We start from the raw sequence: 19,108 nt of genomic DNA, 5'->3' as shown, positions 1-19,108 counted from the left end.
ACATGCACAGCAGTAAACCCAAGCATAAAGGCTTTAAAGGTACAAATAGGCACGAAGCATTCTGGCATTTCTGTCATTCACGCATGATTTCCACTGATGACTATGCCTACACGAACTCCGCCACTTCGTATTGGTGGACGCTAACACCACTTTTGCTCTTTCACGGAGCTCCATGCTCATCGAGCTCTGAGACTTGTCCGAATTGACCGATATGCACTCAAATGTGTCCGAATTAACGAGAGTTTTATTGCATTAAATCATGTTTACACCTGCTAGGACCAAAGGGCGAGTCCAAATGATCCGATTTGCCGAATTAACAAGGGTTGAATTAACAAGGTTTTACTGTGTAACACATATTATCAGTAATCATTCCAGTCATGTGAAGTTTTCACTCACACAAGAGTGTGCAGTCGATTTCGGACAAACCTTCTGTGAAAGTTTGACTAGCAGTCTGATCTCTTCCTTCTTGGACACTTCCTGTGCATATTCCCTTACTTATTAATGTACACTATTGTGCAACACTGTAAATTACTGTACAACAAGTTACAAATACTGTACAAAGCATAAGATGGCTGCATTGTAAGTTCAAGGTGCACAAAAGCCAGCTTTCTTGCAGAAAGAAGCCAATTGAGCACTATAATCGATTATGAGGAGGTTTGTGTTGCTCCCCAATATAACAGTCATTGCTCCAAGAACCTAAAGAATGCTGAAAACTAAAGAAACCACATGCTTGGTGCAAGGCACCAAAACAAACGTCTTCTGTACAATAGACACATACCTGTATTCAAATTCGCGAGTCAACAACTTTCCCGCAAAGCATGGGTTAATATTCATGCCACTAAATCTGCACAATATTTTTTTGTCTGGTCCAACTTGGAGAAACTGGAAACCAGGAGCATGGCACATATTTTTTATATTTCAGATTTTCTTTACGCAGTAACCATCTTAGTGAAAATCTAATATTATTCTTTTCATTCATGGTCCTTTACGTAGTGCTTTGAAATTTCACATTAGAATTCCTAAAAACCGTCTGGGCAACTATTTCTTCTTTATCTTCATTCAAACCACCAACGATTAGGCTACAAGTCTATGTTGTGGTATATGTTGCGATATACATCATAATATAGAGAGAATACATCGTAAATATAAAACGCTAAAACATAAAAGCACCAAAATTAAGCCCATTTCTGCTGGTAAGAAAAGAGATAAAGTTCTGTAGGCAGTCATATTAAGCATGTTGCAATTGACCAATTAAATGCTGAAGGAGAACTGAAGGTTCGGTTGCTTAACAGGACATGTTTCTACCGAGTGTTGCACAAATAGGACCACCAGCATGTACTTGGCTCTTGCAGCTGAACCACTTGCCGATTTCGACTGAAACGTTGCAAAGAGGTAGAATTTTGCACTGGGCTGAGTATGTTATCACATTTGCGAGCCTTGATTGCCTGTTTTCTTCAGAATAAACCCAAGAGTGCCTCATTTGCAGCTGTGCCACTAAAAAAAAAACATTGCTAAAACGAATGGTGGTCCCATCTGTCACTATGATGGAATGTACCTTTCACAGCAGTGGTGATAGATGACACCACTGTTTCGTTGCACAAAAATAAAAGCTTTCTAACAATGCATACTAGTTTTTAACAGGCAGCTCTAGCTCTGAGTGCACTGGACTGACCATGAAAAACTTAAGGTTTTTTTGTTGCAAATGGGCACCCGGAAGATACTAAGTAATGCCATTAAAATGGGCACTTAAATTTAGGTAAGTACAGTAACTGCTATAGGTGCAATGACATTACGAGTGTCCTTGTTTATTTCCTGCCATTGCATCTCTATTACTAGCAACTAGCCCAAGCCACAGTTCTGCTGCGACAGTAAACTACACCATTGCACAGCTTACAGTGACTGATACAAAGAGTCATTTAGCCATGCGCACTGTTGCCTACGTAGGTTGCGTGGTGTACCAGTGGGAATGCAGTTCGCGCACCCTTCTGCATCGACTGGATTGTTCCAAGCTTGCACCCTGCTCCGAGAGCCTGCTGTCCATGAGCATAGAAGAGCATTTGAGCCGTGGCCGGTGCCAGGTGACCGCCATGGCGTACGCTAGCGGTGCTCTGTACGTGGGCACCGCCTGGGGCTGCCTGGTGGTTGCAGAGGCAACCGCCCTGAGGCCCCTCACCGTCTTTCGGCCCTTTGAAGAACCCGTAGATGCTGTGCTGTCTTTGGGCGAGCGTGTGGCCGCCCTGGGGAGGGGCTACCGCAGCCTGCTGGCTCGCTTCTTGCCAAGCGCAACAACGGGAGAGGCCAGTCAGCTCTGTGCCCTGCTGTGGTGTACGGATGGCTGGGTGCTGCCCTAGGGCTGATTTCCGTCTCTTCCGGCTCCTTGCCAGATTCCCTTGTCTCATTGATTTGCCTGCACTAGCTGAACTACTTAAAGAAAACTGCACCATGCTTCTTGATTTATTGTGGTGCACTATGCTTGACGATGCTAGACACGCTGTACGCACGTGCAAGAGAGTCTGCGATAAATTTACATCTGAAGTTAGCTTGTATGCCACTGGCTTCAGATACAGTGAACATTTCACATCCACTTTGTGCAGAAGACTACATATTTCCACTGCATGAAGGAAGGTGGACTGGAGAGAATTTATGCTCATCTAACGCAAGACCCATATTGCACTGCTGGACTTGGAAAAAGCCCCTCAGGCGCCCAACGCCAACACCATTGCTGCGAGTCATTGACAGCAGAAAGATCGTGAAGCTACACTCAGCCCCTTGGAGGTGAATGTTCAGCCGTCTGTGGAAAACAAGCGCAAGGAAAACAGTGTGCCATCTGAACAGGTACAACACCTGCGTTCCATTCCCGACACGTTACCGTACACTGTCATGACCTGCTACCTTGCACAGTCAGCCTGTTACTGGCACAACATCCTCCAGCCCAGTACTTGTACTGCTAACTACAAATTAAAAAAAAAAAGAGTGTGTCAAATCACAAGTAGCCAACACTGGAAGTCCGGTTACAAGATGATAGGAGCGGTCACATCAACACATGCTGGCAACTAGCACGAGCATCTTGTGCCGCAAGTTTCCTCGTCCCCCAAGCAGCTGTTTATTCACATGACCACAGGGCATGTGATACCGCCATGTTAAGCTTGCTTGCAGAGACAGATACTGTTTTGGCACACTGCTACGTGGAGCTTGCCCACCGTGGAAACTATTTATTTTGCAGATGTTTACGTAAAAGTGTGGTTTGTTAGTGGTTCTCTTTCAGCTACCAAGTTAATGCAGCCTCGCAGAAGGTGCCGGTGGTCCAAGCATGTAAGTACAGTCTTGTGCAGCATGTAGGTTATTGTGCAAGCACTGACCACTCAAGCAGTAGCATGTCAGGGGCCACTTTATTCCATGGTGACGATTGAGATTATTCATTATTCATTCCCCGTTTCCTGTTTCTGAGCAAGATTGGCCGTTTCTGTAGACATAACTGCAAACAAAGGAGAGGCAAATGAATAATCTTGGTCTTGATCTAAGTCCTGCGAAAAGTGTTTCCCCAGAAGTGCACATTGTACTTTGTTGGTCAATGCTGTTGTGAATCATGCCAGTCTGTACAGTGGCCCCACTTCAAGAACCATCTGAAGGCACCTCAAAAGTTCATTTTCTTGGCAATTCACATTGATAGAACTGCATTGTACCCATGAGAAACACAAGATCCTCCATGTTATCGGGAAATATAGTTCTAGAGAGGTTGTCTGGGAGTCTACAGCAGGGGGCCTCAAACTCGTGTCACACACGAGGCCATACATATTGTACAGAGATCCTCGAAGGCCGCATTGAGGAGTGTTCAATGTAGGGATTATATGGTGGCTATCGGCTAGATAGTAAGGTCAGATAGTTATCTGGTGCATAGGGAAGTTAGGTGAAGCAGGTTGGACACTTCAAAGGGCCTCATGGGGCACATAGAGGGGCACGCAGCCTGTGGACCATGTGTTTTGAGACCCCAGCATGTTTTTCGCACCAGATAAAAACTGTGATGACTGCCGACTAGAGGCCCAGGAGGCCTAATGAGCTAATGGTGAACAGGAAACGTATGAGTGGCATGTTAAAACTCTGAGTCATTGGTTTTGTCCAGTAGACAATATATACTGTGTGAATGTACTGTGGAAGCAGGGACAGGCCACTCTTCAGCAGAGTCCTGAATGCTTCTTTTATACGAAGGGCAGCTGACGAAGCCTCCTGGCTGGTAGAATGTCTCTAGAAGCTTGCATGCAGTGAAAAAGCAATCTTGCAACGAACCGTGGGGGAACACTACTGCTCAAGCATGAATTCCACTGCTGTTGTGCTGGTGTTCTGCCTACTGTTTTTTCCCGCACTGTTTTTCTTTTCCAAAGTACAAAATATTTAACTGAAACTACAGTGCATTTCGTTACACAGTATGAATCTGTTATTCTTTATACTGGTGCTTGCGGTAATGGTCGGGCTCTACGTTCTGGCCTACTTGAAAAGTTAATTAGTCAATATGATGTATTGAAGATTGTCACACAAATTTTAATGCCCACCATTGGTGCAGACCTTATTTAGCAAATGCCGTCATTTTGTCTCAAGTGCCCCGTTTCTAATAATCGAAGACCGCTGTCACTGTGACAGCCACCGTGCGTGTGTGTGTTATGAATGTGCATGCATGCTTTTTCATTTGTGTTATGTGTCTAGGGCACCTAGGGTAGTCGTCATTTACATTTGGGTGGGACAGTTCCCTCTGGTTGGTTGCAATGTTGTGTTGCAGAGCAACTGACACAACTCTTTGACACATTCAACAATCCAGGGCATTTGTTTAGGTGAGCCCATATATGCTGTGATCATGTCAGGAAGTGCTTGTCTTGGCTTAGAACAAATTGACCATGCTCCATTTTGTTGTATGTATATTTCTTGTAAAATGTAGCCGTTCTCTCTTGGTCACGTATTTAGCCCTACAAGCAGAACGGAACAATCTCCATGCTTCAGCAAGTCCTGCAATTACCTCTTGGGCTGATAGCATGGCCTAGTAGCTTACATATTATCAAGGGCTATGAAACAGCTTTTTCATTTTGTTGAGGTTAGGGAACTGAATTGCATGAAATGTTGGGCTCTTAGATATGCCATGTAGGAGGTCATTGGCCAAAGAGTTAGCTTCTCATTATTGTTACCGCATTGAATAGAACTTTAGACCAAAGTAAAATAAGATTCCTACACGCTATTTTAATGATCATTATGTTCAATGAGAAGAAAATAATAGGTGGAACAATAAGCGATGAACATGCAGCAGCATGTATTAGGAACGAGGCATGCATAGATTGTGTTCTAGTGAATATTAAACAGGAAGAAGTGAAATAGGTTGGCTACATGATGGGTAGTGTAAGAAATCGGTGGTCTAGTTGCCCAACAATGCATGTTAAGAGAAGAGAAATTTAATTCACGGGCACCAGAAAGAATTAGACGAAGTGACGAAACACAGAAATCTTTCAGCATAGGCCAGGCTGGAAAAAGACACGACTGTCCTTTGGTAGACTTAATTGGCTTGATGTTGATAATTGCATGAAGGCAAGCAAATGAAACAACATGAGAAGCAGCTTTGTCACACCTCTGGGTTAGTGAAAAAATGCGCAAGCAGTGGCTAGAATCTCTTGATTGATTGATTGATTGATTGATTGATTGATTGATTGATTGATTGATTGATTGATTGATTGATTGATTGATTGTGTTTAATGTTGCTAAGCAACATGGGTTATGAAAGATGCGATAGTAGAAGGCTCTGTCAAATCTCGGCCATGGCGGCCGCATTTCAATGGGGGTGAAATGCAAAAGCACCTGTGTACTTAAATTTAGGTGCATGTTAAAGAACTCCAGGTGGCCCTAATTTTCGGAGTCCCCCATTATGGCGTGCCTCATAATCGGAAAGCGGTTTTGGCATGTAAAACCCCATAGTTTTTTACAAGGCTCCGATTAATTTGGAGAATCTGGGGCTCCTTAATGTAAACCTACATATAAGTATACAAGCATTCTCCTATTCTGTTCCCATTAGAATGCTGCCTCCTAGGCCAGAATCAAACTGAACTCATAAACTCGTGCACTCATGCTTAGCGGGCAAAAGGCACAGCTACCGATAGTGTGGCAAGGAAAGTGACGGTCAAAGATGCAAGAAAGAATTAGGAAAACAATTAATGATGCATGGCGTCACATACTAGTTAGAAGTTTGGTTAAAGGGGTAACTACAGTACTTTCCAGGGCCATAGCTTCCCGTTTTAATGGCATGTTTAAAACTTGTGCAACAACTTGATGCGGATGAAGCCTTGTATTTTTTAGTCATCTTTTTTTGTGTGTGCTCAAACAAAAGTATTTCAGTGTCTTTGAAGTGCAGGATTTCACATAAGTTAAACTAGAGGGCATTCTCACACAGCAACCATTTCAACTACCGTGGAAATGGTGGGATGCACACTGATCTTACCATGGTTGAGAGCATACTTGTTACCTTACCAAATCAGGCAGTTTTATTCTGAGCTCCCATTGCAATATTCCTTTATGGCAGCAAAACGTTAGAATTTTCAGTGGGAATAATTGGTGGTTTGGTGCGTGTGCTGCCAAAACTGTAGAGCTGTGGCTGTATGTCACCTGTTTACAATTTCCTTGTATATTGAAAATTACTTGCTTTTTTTTTTTTTTTGAGAAGGCAGTTAAGTACTTGCATTCAGACAGTAAATTAAACTTACAATTGACGCATAATGAATTAACAGTGACAGAATCAGCAGCATGATGGAAAGAGATAGTTGAGTTTCTATAATCTGAAATGTTACTGTGACTAGACATGGATGAAGAATAGTTAACAAGAGCTTGTCATTGTCTGTTCTTCATTTGCGTCTCCCATTTAGTGCTTTACAGTTCCAAATTACGGAATCGCCATCAAAGAATTCAGAAGTTACATGAAGCCAGCTCATGAGGCCTTATCTTTGACCGACTTGTACTCCCTACCAAGAACACAACTCAGGTGACAGCTGTTCATAACGTGTTGCTTTCCCCCTATTAAGGGTCATGTACATTCCATCATTCCCACTCTGTGTAAACAGTCGTACTGACAGCTTTCACTGACAGTAGCAGCAGGTTTACATCTATTTATTTTTGGATAAAACCCTGCATCTTGATGGAAAGTGTCTATGGCAGCTGTGCAAACACTTGCACACGAATTTATATAGCATGTGTTCATGACAAGCAGAGAAAATCTCCCCAAGATGTTCAGGTCGAACTTTAAAACATTGTGTTGACCCATAGCTGGAAACCACCAAATTTTGGCAAAAGATCTGAATCCTGTGTATTGCAGTTCATTTGCAGCTTGAAATCAACACAGCGGTGTATGTATGCTCAAAATGCTACCACGAAAAAAAAAAAAAAATGTGTTCAGATTTCAGCTTGGGCATAGAGTGCAATTCAACAATTTTATTCTGTGCACGAAACAGTGATGTGAATGCCATGAACTATTTTTATGGCATGCAGCTGTTTAATTTACATTCACGTTCTGTTAATAAATATCACAACATTGTAAAACAATACTATATTGTCTTGTGTTCATAAAACAACAGGAATAAAAACCCAACAAAGTGGCGAAAAAGTGCAACTTTAAGATCCCTACAGGATGTCCCAGCAAACATGCACAATTTAAGAAATAACAAATCCAATGCCATATGGAGAAAAGATACTGGCAACATATTTACACATGACTGCTAACAATTTAATACGCAGGGCCTGACTTTTTAAAAATGTGGCACACATTAGCTGGGGCATCCTGCATGAGTGTATAACTGAAAAAAATGCTTAAGAAAACTACCAGATTAAACTGGTATTTGTGTGCATGCCAGACCTCTGCCTCTCCTGACATCTACTGAGCTGGACCGTAGAAACAAACCTTTAAAAATAAATTTCTGAGCAAATCACAACCAAAAACTTAACAAAACACAATATCAACAAGTTGCATTAGTGAGACTTTCCACTTCTGGGCATCAAGGCTCATTAATCAAAAGGGCCATGACATTAGAAAGCACTGTATTGTGCTATAGAATTCCCTTTATGAATACCATTGCTTGTATGCATATAACTGATCCAAAATGTTTAAGAATCCTGGACTTAAAAGCTCCAACATGTTTTTCGCAAAGTTCTTAGCTGCAGATGGTACCGTAACATTGATACCGGCCTTACCATCCTCTGCCACTGAAATCATTACATGCAGTCAGCTGCTGTATTTACATAGGCAAAAAGTGCTCATCTTCAAGCACATGGACATCTATGAGGCTGTACAAAAATGACCATACTGAAAATTAGAGGGATGGCATAAATAACGCATACATACAATATGCAACACATATGTGTGATGCAAGGCCATCATAATGTTCACAAGCCTGCATCAAGTTCTACGCGGCAGTTGTTTGTTATAAAAGAAAAAATGCATTTAAAGGTTTGCTGGAAAACCTGATGCCATGGCCTTTTTGAATTGGTGCTCGGACATTAAGTTGACTCGCATTCATGAGCACAAGAGCAGTCCGCACCACATCTGGGAAACATTGCTGTCAACTCAAAAGTTATACAGGAAAAAAGTTTATATAGAAAGAACAGACAGACCTTCCTAAAAATAAAGGACACACAGAAGTGAAGTTAAAAAGTGTTATATAACCATAACTGGACACGCAAATCACACTGACATATCTGGTACTCCACAAATAGACATTCCTAAACAAAGTATATGAATAAGACACACTTCATCATTCCGCACGAGACTTCTGATCGCAACATTTTGCACCTGTTCTGTTAGCAAGCAGTTTTCATAAGATTGAATAAAATAAAAAAGTAATTATGAGAAATACAGCTTCAAGATGCACCTGAGAAGCATATCTGTCAGCTAATTTAGTTGCTAATATCAATTTTGAGTCTTGTCAGCTTGAGTAGAGTATGGGCTGAGAAGATAATGTGCAATCTAATAACACTATACTTTGACTAAAATGGCTACAGCGAGTGTCATCAGCCACTTCTTTGGCCACAAAATACAAGTTATTTAAAACGATTTATGCACACACTAACACACAGCAACACTATCCAGTCATCCAACACGTCATGCAGTTAGTCGGTGCTGCCCCGCCACATTTTAGACGCATCAGGAGAGTCCAGTTAAAGCTATTTCATCCTCGCATCCCACAGTTCGTAATCCCACTCAGACCTGCGCAAAATTTTAGAAAACCGCATTGTAGACAGCGGATAGCCTCTTATTTTTGCATTGCTACCATCATTCATGCCTCGGCTTCCTCGCAGCTCCTTATTTTCAAATGAGTCATCACAGATTTCAAGGTGATGATGGCGAGCTTGAGCAGCCTTAGGCCCAGCCATCTCACATGTGTCATTGCTATGACATCTAGCAAAATAGGTGCAACATGCAGCAAAGCAGGCACCGGGCCTGAGATCTCCTTTGAAGCTATACTTAAGAAAGTTACGAGCAATGAGCGACGCCACATATTTTTTTCAGAAGTAAGCGACAAAAGAATGTTGATAAAAGTTAAAAAGTACAGTAATGTCCTTCACTACAAAAGAGCAAACAATAAGAAGTCACCTTGAAAGGAAACCGTTGCAAGTTAACAGGTATTTGCTCTGTGAAGAGCTGCAGTATACAAAAGATTGTGCCGCAGCATTAAAAAAAAAAAATGCACATTAAACCGTACTGCTCAGTAAAAGGAACACAGATAATGCTTTAGTGATGGTACAGATATGTAAGCAGGTCTCTGCAACATGAGCTTCATCAGATCCACCTGTCACCGATGCTCGTGTTGTGGTATCTGACACCAGCACATACAGGGTCATTCACTGTAATGCAAACGCTGCACTAATATTCCAACAGCGATAGCAACAAAATTTTTTGCATCAATGCACGGGGACAAGTCCGCCACTTTCTTCTGTTAAGAATAAAGGCTGAAGTTATGTTGCCTTGAATATTACTGAGACGTTAACTTTAACAGTGAATGACTCCATATACAAACACTCACAGTGCTCCATTAAATCAGCCTGTGCTGGCAGCCCGAACTAGCACAGGCATTGCAGCCCTCAACTGATCAATGTACCGGGTAAGGTGACACTTCTTAGCAATGCCTTTCTTTTCTTTCTTTCTTTTTTTCTTTTCATACTACCCTCAGCTAAAATTGCAAGGACTCGGTGCCATGATAGATGGGAACATTCGTTGTACTCTGACACCACAAAGGTAACTCAAGCAAACGAAGCACTCCTCTGAGAACTAATGCAGTGAATGCAAGCCACACAAAAGGAGGGACGTGGCAATTAAGGTTGGTGGCTTTACCAAATCTTTGATTTTCCAATTCAACTTTTTCCTTTGGCCCATGGGAGTTCATTTATACTGTTGCGAAGCATGAAAATGTGGGTATAAACATACAAATAAATATTTTATGTAGTCAGTTAACTTGGCCAAAGTCATTTTCGCAACTTCATAATGTCAGAATTTGGGCTTTTTGCTTGATCTGGAATTTTGAGTAGCACAACAGAAGAGAAGGCTGTGCCCTTGTCATCTGCTGTGCAGTTCAAAATTCAAGATATTCAGAACTTGAATGAACCTGGTAACTTGAAGGGCATATGAGAGCATCCTCAAGAGGACCAGTCTCAATTCTAACGCTTCTGTAAGAAATCATTCGTGTCAAATTTCACCAGATTTCGTGTGCAGGTAATCAAAATTATTTTAGCTGCCACGTCCCACCTTAGAAGAGGCTATGCTGGCAACAATGGATTGTTGCTGGACTAGACATGTGCCGGGGCAGGGTAGCCTCAGGCAGAAAGCAGCAGCAGGGGCTCCTCATCTTCTTGGCTAGAATTGCTGTGCGGCTGACCGCACACCACCAGCGCCACCAGGCCCACAGTGGTACAGAGGAACACGCTGGCAGCTGCACAAGAAAGAAGAAAGGGGGGAGGGGGATGTGATGAAAAGACATTTGTGTGAATAACGTGTGAATTTTGCGGCTCGGGCATCGCCTCGATGGGCAACGGTGTTGGTCAATTACCTAGATATAGAATGTTTTCGGATGCATGAGCTGTGGCTATGAATGGTGAATGCATAAATATGGGTTTTCTTGTGTAATTAATTTAGTTGGAAGTAGTGCTCTGTATGTCCTCATTCTTTCTTCTATTTGCACTTTATCTGCCTTAAAATGTCGCTGTACCAACTAGCTCGGATACAGATCCTAGGACAGAAACAAAGCCTTCTGGGTGCTCAAAATGTAGTTTACCCCCACTAGCAATACGGCAGAGAATGCGTAATTTCGATTAACTACAAAGCCTGAGCTATGCTTGTCCTAGCTGTTTGTACTAATGCCACGAAGGATGAGCCGTACTTGTCCAGGCCACAGCTTCTTCTGCTTGGCTTGCCAGAGACAAGCCACACTTGGTTATCACCATTCATTTGAGTTTTGGTACTCGAAGGTATTCTTCTATGCTTTCGATCCCTTTTGCTATCATCTGTTCAGATAATATCCCTCAAGCCCTACTCGTATGCTGAGGGAAAGTCCCTTTTCCAGAGCTCAAGTCTTTCATTAATATTTCGGGTGAATACTATAAGAGGTAAACGACACCAGCAATATATATTTTTGAATCCACATATACTGTCCAAGGATTTGCTGCGATAAAAAAAAAAATATTGTGGAAAATTTGTACACTTTCTTGCAGCCGAACTTGGGAGTTAAAGGGCTAAAGAACCCCGGGAAGTTGAAATAAACCCAAAGCACACAGGCACTAAGGCCTGTGTATGGCTTTGAGATGTTAAACTCCATAATTTATCTCTTTGGCATGTACAGGGAGCATCGGGTTGTTCCATGAGGCCAAAATATTCAATGGTAAAGCTACAAAGCACATTATCACAAGTAAGGTTCGAATCCACATGTCACGATTAATGCTAGAAAATGAATTCAGTGCTCTTTCTCACATTGTTTATTGCTGTACCTGGAGGAGATCCAAGTATTTCAGAAACTTGCCTGAAGTTAATTAAACAGACTAAAAGCAGCACTACAAATTGAATCAGACTGGTACATAATTTTGCCCCCCCCCCCCTACACTCCCCAATATTTTATCAGCATTTCTCTGATGCAGAAATGTTGATTATTAGTGGAGAGAAGGCCAAACTTCCTTGTTTTGCACATCCGTGCCCAAATCGCAGTGCAGGATTGTCGGCATGACGTTGGGGATTCCAAGATATTGCACATATTGGCCATTACTATGCATGAAACGTTTTCAGAAGTTGCTAGGTTGAGCTTTGGCGTTTTTTGAATAAGATGCCATTCTTCTTCTTTGGTAGACAATTAACCAACCCTGAACAAGCATTGCTGGATCCATTGCTGAACAAGCAGAGCTGGCATGAGAACTTCAAGATGGCTTCTTAACTCTTTCTGGCATATCAAACCTTTCTGAATTCGCATAATGCGAAGGTTCTGGGATCGTTCCCCACCTGCGGCAAGTTGTTTTTTCATCCACTTTGATTTCCATTAATTTATCGTTTCTTTAATTCATTTATTAAGTACAAGTAATTTCCCCTATGTTGTCCTTGTTGTCAGTGTTTGTTGGCTTCTTATGATATGACTAATAAAAATCGGGCTGCTCGGTTAACCCCCTTTCTCCTAATAGTGAGACTGATCTCTCCAATATTCCGAATGTGTAATTTATCAATCCAGCTTGACTTATTGGTACTTTTTAGCGTCCCTTTAATGGCAAGAACAAGAAAATAGCAGAATCTGCCACATGAACACTTAATGGGACTGTCTGCAGCCACCCAACATCAATGTTCCCACAGTTTCTTGTAATACACTTCATGCATGATAAGCACTTTCGTAGTGACATTCAAATTAGAAGCATATTAAGCTTAAGCAGTATGTTTTAAATGTGATTCAACCCTTGTTGTAACAAAGTTTCATTCAACATGAAAATGCCTTTGTTATATCTGATATTCATTATAAGCATGCATTCGTTACATGCTAAAACGGTGAGGCACATTTTACTTCGTTATATTTAATATTCCATTACGTCAAGGTGCAAATATTTCTTTGACTGCTTCTGATCATTAGGACAATCTTATTACTGTAAGATTACTGTAAGCAGCCCTGAACCTTAACAATGAAAGGGTTGAGATTGGTACAATGTATGCAATCTGGGTACGCATTCTCTGAAAGTCATCTTCCATGATATCATTTTCAGTGTGCACTTATTGGTTGGTTTAGCACTACGTCATGTCACGTGAAGGTGGCAGTATCACCGAAAGTGATCGTCTGAGAATACGTTCCCTGTTCACAAGAGAAAAGAATCTTCATGCATATACAGTGAAAAAATAGCAAAAATGGTGTCTGCTTACCACAGATGACAAGATTTTTGCTAAAAGCATTAAGGCACATTCAGTTAAACCAAACCGTTACCAAGTGAACTATGCCAGGAGGATAATTGGCATAATATATCAAATCTCAACTGCTTCAAGCTAACCATTTAGCCCTACCTTTTCCACTTCAATTGCAAGCAACTACATGTACTTCATTGCCATTTATTCAGCCGGGTCCTATCACTTTCCAAAAGCCATCATAGATTTGAATCGACTGCCTCCGGTTGTCATTTAATACAGAGGCAAGGGAATTACTTGTACCCACCTTATAATGCATGTTTGCTTTCTGCTCATATCGGCATGTGTTTGGCCTGGAAAATCACTGAGCACTAAATTATGTTTTTTTCTTTGTACCCCCTACACCGTAATTACATTTAGGTGCTGTGTGTATGCATGTAAAAAAGAGCAAATAAATATAACATTCTGCTCACATGCTGCTTGTGCACTTTTGTAACTACAAAACCCGAACAGCTAAAACAAATTACACCGTGGCCAACCCCCATTCCTCATAGATCATATTTGTGACAACAGCTCACGTTTGTGACCATTCACAGACAATTAATAGTTTTGAGGATAGGACATCTTTAGCAGGGCACTAAACCATAACACTAACTCACAATTTCAAGTAATTACACACGAAAGGGGTACTATCTTGCATTTAACAGATTGTGTCCCGTTTCAGCCTGCCTGTACGCTATTGCGAAAGCAAAAGGATGTGGGAAGGTGCACATGCCTGTGAAACAACAAGACGTCAACATTCACTAACAGCGCCATTAAAGCAATAAAGTGAAAGACTGTGTCCCACCAGTCACATACATACCGGTCCCTGTACTTGTGACCTGGTTCCCCTGTATACGTATATACATTAGCTGGTGGTTCAGTGCCAGTTTTCACTAAGCAAACATGGGCAAACAATGTGGCAAGCAGTGTTTAATTTATCTTTTTCGTGGCATAAGTGATCATGAATGAAACACATCACAGTTGTTGACCCATTCTTGCGCACATATAAGAAAAGCGAAAGCACGCACCAGCCAGCAGAAGGGGCAGGTTGCTAGGAGCCGGCTGGAACATATGCCGCACAGCGTGCAAAGACCCATTGGACGGCCATGACGGCAGGCCTAGCAGGTGACCCATGAGTGGATAGAGGTGCACACTTGCCAGTGGACCCACGTGCTGACCTTTCTTCAGTGCTGGGCCTCGAGCCACGAACAGTGGCCGCATCCAGTCTAGGCTGGGTCGGTAGCCGTGGTTTCCGTCTGGAAGCAATGTTGTGCAGAAATGTTTACAGACAGTCAGCAGACGCAGCAGTTTCAATATGGCATGACGACCAGCTTATGAAGGAACATTTCAGAAGCCATGACATAGCAGCCTAAGTGCCTTCAGACAGAGATATCCAGCTACTACCGTAATTCACAGGACAATCCTTTTGTTTCCTCTTTTGCAGGTTAGACACAGGCGTTGAGCGGAACCCACATGAACGATATGTGGATGATGCTTTTGACAGTGTCAACACATCCATTTTAGCGTGTACGATAAGTTTGCAGTAATCCTCGCCAAAATATGTACCACGAGGTTAGGGACTGATGTTCAAAGCCCACAGTACCAGGGTATGAAAGTGGAACTGAACCGAAAACAGAAAAAAATTGAATTTTTGCATGAACCGAAACCTAACTGAAAGCTACATTTTTTTTTACCGCTAAGGAATGAAACCAAAATAAAAAAATTCAACAGAGACAGTTAATACTGCTTACATGTGAGAATGCGAAAGCATTATAGTCCCTTTGGTGAAACGTTTTTTTCCACGCATTCCTTGTCCACGCAAGCTCTCGTCTGCGTTCTAACTGTGCCTTGGTAAGGCCAAATGAAAACGCCCCAACCGTCTCAACACGCTCGCTTGCCCGCGAGGAGTTCATAACTCGAAGGACCACTCAGTGGCGTTCAAGTAGACATTAATGCTTTTTATTTTATACCCTCATGACATGGCGCCACCTCCTACACATTGCTTGTGCCCGTCATATGCCCGACGCGTTCACTAGGCGACACGTTTAGTCAGCCAGAAGGCTGCAATATGACGTGCGCAATGATGCACACACTAAGTACACCTCTAGACAACCAGAAACGTGGAGCCGCCATGGCGTCAGGGAAGCGTGCTCATCTCGCAGCCCGGAAACTCGAGCTCAATTCCCACCCAGATAAAAATTTACCTCATTTTCTTTTCAAAGGCATTAATTTGCCTTGCTCACAGGAACCTCCCCAAGAAATTTGACATCAATTCGAGTATTTTTTATATGTTTTTACTCTTTACTTTTTATGCCGCCGACAGCAACGCTGGATTTTTGGGTAATGGGGCATATAATGCTTTCGCATTAAAAGACAAAAGACGTTTTCGATTCAGGTTTGCTATCCTTTCTGAAACTTTTCATCCAAGCAGTGCCTGCATTCGTGGCTCAACCATGTTACCTGACTGGTCAATGCACACACGCTCACTGTCATTTTAGAAGCGACCGCACTGCTAGTGCAATTTGCAAAGTGCCACTTCGGCAGGCAGGCTTGTTAGTAATACACTTGTGGGGGTATGAAACTGGTGACTGTCAAATGGTTCAAATGGTGGGAGACCTATATACCATAATCGCTCAAATGAAGAGGCACTTCCTATTTAAGCCGTCGCTTTTCATCGCACTTGTATGTAAAGCGAAGCATGTGCAATAGAAATGATGTAATGCTTCTGAGGTTTGCTTCCACAATGTGATAGTTTTGTAACTACTTGTGCACTTTTTTTTTAGTTTTTCAGCGCTGCTGAGGAGCATTGTCAAGATTTTGTACAAAATAAATTTATGCTGTTTTCCTTTAATTATATTCGTGTTTACTTAAACTGGTTCAAATAGGTTTGAGCTGTTAGTTTTTTCTGCAGCATTAAACTGGAGGGACTGAAGTGGTTTTTTTGTGTGTGTGTGATCTGGAACAAGAGAATGTTTGGTTCAACAATCTGCACGGTACCCATTTCAACCTTGTCAACACCATGGATAGAGTATAGCCGAAATGGACTTGTTAATGCCGCATAACACTATGCTGAAAATATGTTAAATATATGTTCTACATGGTTGCTGCTTTAGGTTTGAGGTTTTTCTCCCAGAAAACAATTTTTGATGGCCATGCCAAAAGATACAAAATATAATAAGAGGAAGGCTTACAGTAAAGAAGTTGCAAAGGAGAGGCAACATCACAGCCAACTTAACCGCCCACTTCCTCCTACACAGCATCTGTTTCCATCATAAAAATATTGCACTTGATGCTACAGTTACGTACATAGCTGTCAGTCTCATCAATGTAATAGGAATGCAAGCTGAATGTGGGGGTCACATTTTGAAAGTGGAACATTAAACGATGCTGTACATGATTTTTGTGTTGCGCTCTTCACAGCGTTGTGCTTCACTGTAACAGTAACGCATAAATCCACTGCAGTTTTTTGTTAGTATGCTCCATAAGATGCAAACACCAGGCACTAAGGCTTACTAACACATATTTCATGTAGAAATTTTGCAATGTTCACATAACCTGGACAATGAGCCGTTATGACAGATATCCTAACATTGGTGCGTGCACGAGCAGTACGACACCATGAGATGGCCTTCTGCTAAGGACAATAACGAATGTACTTCCCGAGTATTCTGGCTAATTACGTGCGCCCAGTGCTTACAGGTGCGATTCTCTCTCTGCGACGTCTTCGAGAGTACCAAGTCCCATCCTGGTTCGGCTTCGGCCAGAATGGGAAGGATGCGCACGTTGTGTCGGTAGTGGTACTCGGGCGGAATCTCGTTCGACCTGTACACTCGGATGTGGAGTCGCGCGGCCGCTTCCGACAGCCTTGTGTACACCTCGTGCTCGCGACCCTGTGCCGGAAGTATGTTCCACACGGGGCTCGTGCCGTAGGCACGGAAGGAGTCAGGCGGCAGCACCTCATCCAGCGCAGACACCCGCGTCACAGGCGCCATGCCGTGGTCGCTCACCACGATCAGGTGAATGCGGTCCCACAGTTTCGCTCGCTTCAACGCTGCCACTAGCTCGCCCACCAGGGCGTCGACTTGCTCGACGCGCGCACCCGTGACAGGCGACAGCGGCCCGTATTCGTGACCGGTCGCATCTGGCTCCTCGTAGTAGAAAAAGACGCAATTCGCCGGCTCCCGCGGATGCAGAAACCAGCTGATGACTCGGTCGACGCGGTCGGTGAAGTTGAACGACGAGTCGTAGCTCTGCGCGTAGTGCGCGGTCACGCCGTGAATGGCCACGTCGCCGCCGGGCCACATCATACTGCCGCTGCGGCCACCGTGCAGCTGGTTGGCCGCCCAGATGGGTAGGGAGTGGCCGTTGTCCCACCACTTGGGATCGCGGCTCGACTCGTCGAAGGTGTCGTTCAGCACGGGGTCGAACATTACGTTACCAACGATACCGTGGCTCTCTTCGTAAAGGCCCGTAGCGATGGTGAAGTGGTTTGGAAAGGTCTTCGTCACGTACGCATTGCGCAGGTACTCGGCCTGCACGCCTTCTGCAGCCAGCCGATCCAGGTGCGGTGTCTTGTAGAGAGAGCGGTACTTGTACCAGAAGCCATCAAGCGACAGAACCAGCAGCAGCGGGGGCGAGCTGCTGTGGGCGCAGACCCACAGCGCGCAGCACGTCAGCCACGTAGACAGCATTGATGGCAGCTGATGTCACCTGTCGCACGCCTGTGATCCTCTGATGTTGAGAATGCTACAACTGCGTCGGCTCTCATATTAGACGTTGCATTCCTTTCTGCACCTTGAACACGGTGAACGCGCCTTCAGGCTCGGCAGCTGCGTCCATGACACAGTCGGTTGCCCGCAAAAACACGCTCATTTTTCCGCAGTTGCCTAGGCACGCGCAACTACGGAACGCCGAGGTTTTTCCACACCGTTGCAGCCACTTTCGCTGTTGATTCCTACAGGCGGCATGCTTTTCTATTTTTGTTATGCTTCCTCCGCGTCCGTCAATGTTACCAGATAATCCGCAGAACAATCCGTGCGGCAGACTCCGATCACTGCGGCTATAGAGGCTAGAAGGTTATCCTAGTGTCATGAAGGCGCGTGCCGACGTGAAATACTTTGCTATGCTCCGGCAGATGGCGCCAGCGCTCGCTGGCGGGTTGCTCTTGCGGGCTCCGGCGCGCTTTGCAGCGGGCGCTCGCAAGTGACCGGCGCTTTCCGCCGATTTGCAAGTTCAGAAAACAGGCACGCAATAATCTATGAGGGCTAGTCAACCTTACAATATTGGCCAGTACGCTTATCGTGACGAGCGGTGAAATAAAACTTCGTTTTGGGCTAGTTCGCCCATAGCTGGTTATGATGGCAGCGTAAGAGATGAAGACACACGGAAACTAGACGGTGCACTTGTCATGTGTTTGTATGTGCCTTGTCTTCGTCCCTGTTGTGGTGCCATTTTAACCAGAGTGACGGAAGCTACGCAAGCGGCCGTAATAAAATGGGGTTGGTATATTTTTTTTTTCTACGGGATAAGCGACACTAATCAGCCCACAAGCGTGGAGAGAAAATGGAATGCATTCCGTTTTTCTTGTGCATATAGTTTATTGCAGCTTTACAAAATTGCACACTATGGTCCGCAAAAACGCTGTATGGGGAGCGCTTTCAAAACCTGTTACAAGTTTTTTTTTTTTTATTGCACAAC

General features: G+C 43.5%; 2 protein-coding genes across 3 annotated transcripts in view; one reads left to right on the top strand and one right to left on the bottom strand.

The window, feature by feature from the left end:
* Window positions 1-7,762, top strand: part of Lrrk (Leucine-rich repeat kinase) — a 75,497-nt gene extending 67,735 nt beyond the window's left edge. For both annotated transcript variants that reach the window (XM_075696287.1, XM_075696288.1), the window contains exon 34: window positions 1,945-7,762. In XM_075696287.1, the coding sequence (XP_075552402.1) occupies window positions 1,945-2,351 (407 nt within the window). In that variant the 3' untranslated portion in view covers window positions 2,352-7,762. The remainder of the gene's footprint in view (window positions 1-1,944) is intronic.
* On the bottom strand, window positions 7,433-18,408 carry LOC142585496 (bis(5'-adenosyl)-triphosphatase enpp4-like). Its single transcript, XM_075696291.1, has 3 exons — window positions 17,109-18,408; window positions 14,440-14,667; window positions 7,433-10,940 (listed from the first exon to the last, which is right to left on the bottom strand). Exons 1-3 carry the CDS (start codon window positions 18,100-18,102, stop codon window positions 10,825-10,827), a joined length of 1,338 nt encoding a protein of 445 aa, XP_075552406.1. The 5' UTR covers window positions 18,103-18,408; the 3' UTR covers window positions 7,433-10,824.
* Between the last annotated feature and the right edge of the window lie 700 nt (window positions 18,409-19,108).

Source organism: Dermacentor variabilis, chromosome 6, assembly GCF_050947875.1.
Source record: "Dermacentor variabilis isolate Ectoservices chromosome 6, ASM5094787v1, whole genome shotgun sequence".
NCBI lineage: Eukaryota > Metazoa > Arthropoda > Arachnida > Ixodida > Ixodidae > Dermacentor > Dermacentor variabilis.
This window is presented reverse-complemented; position numbering and strand designations above follow the sequence as displayed.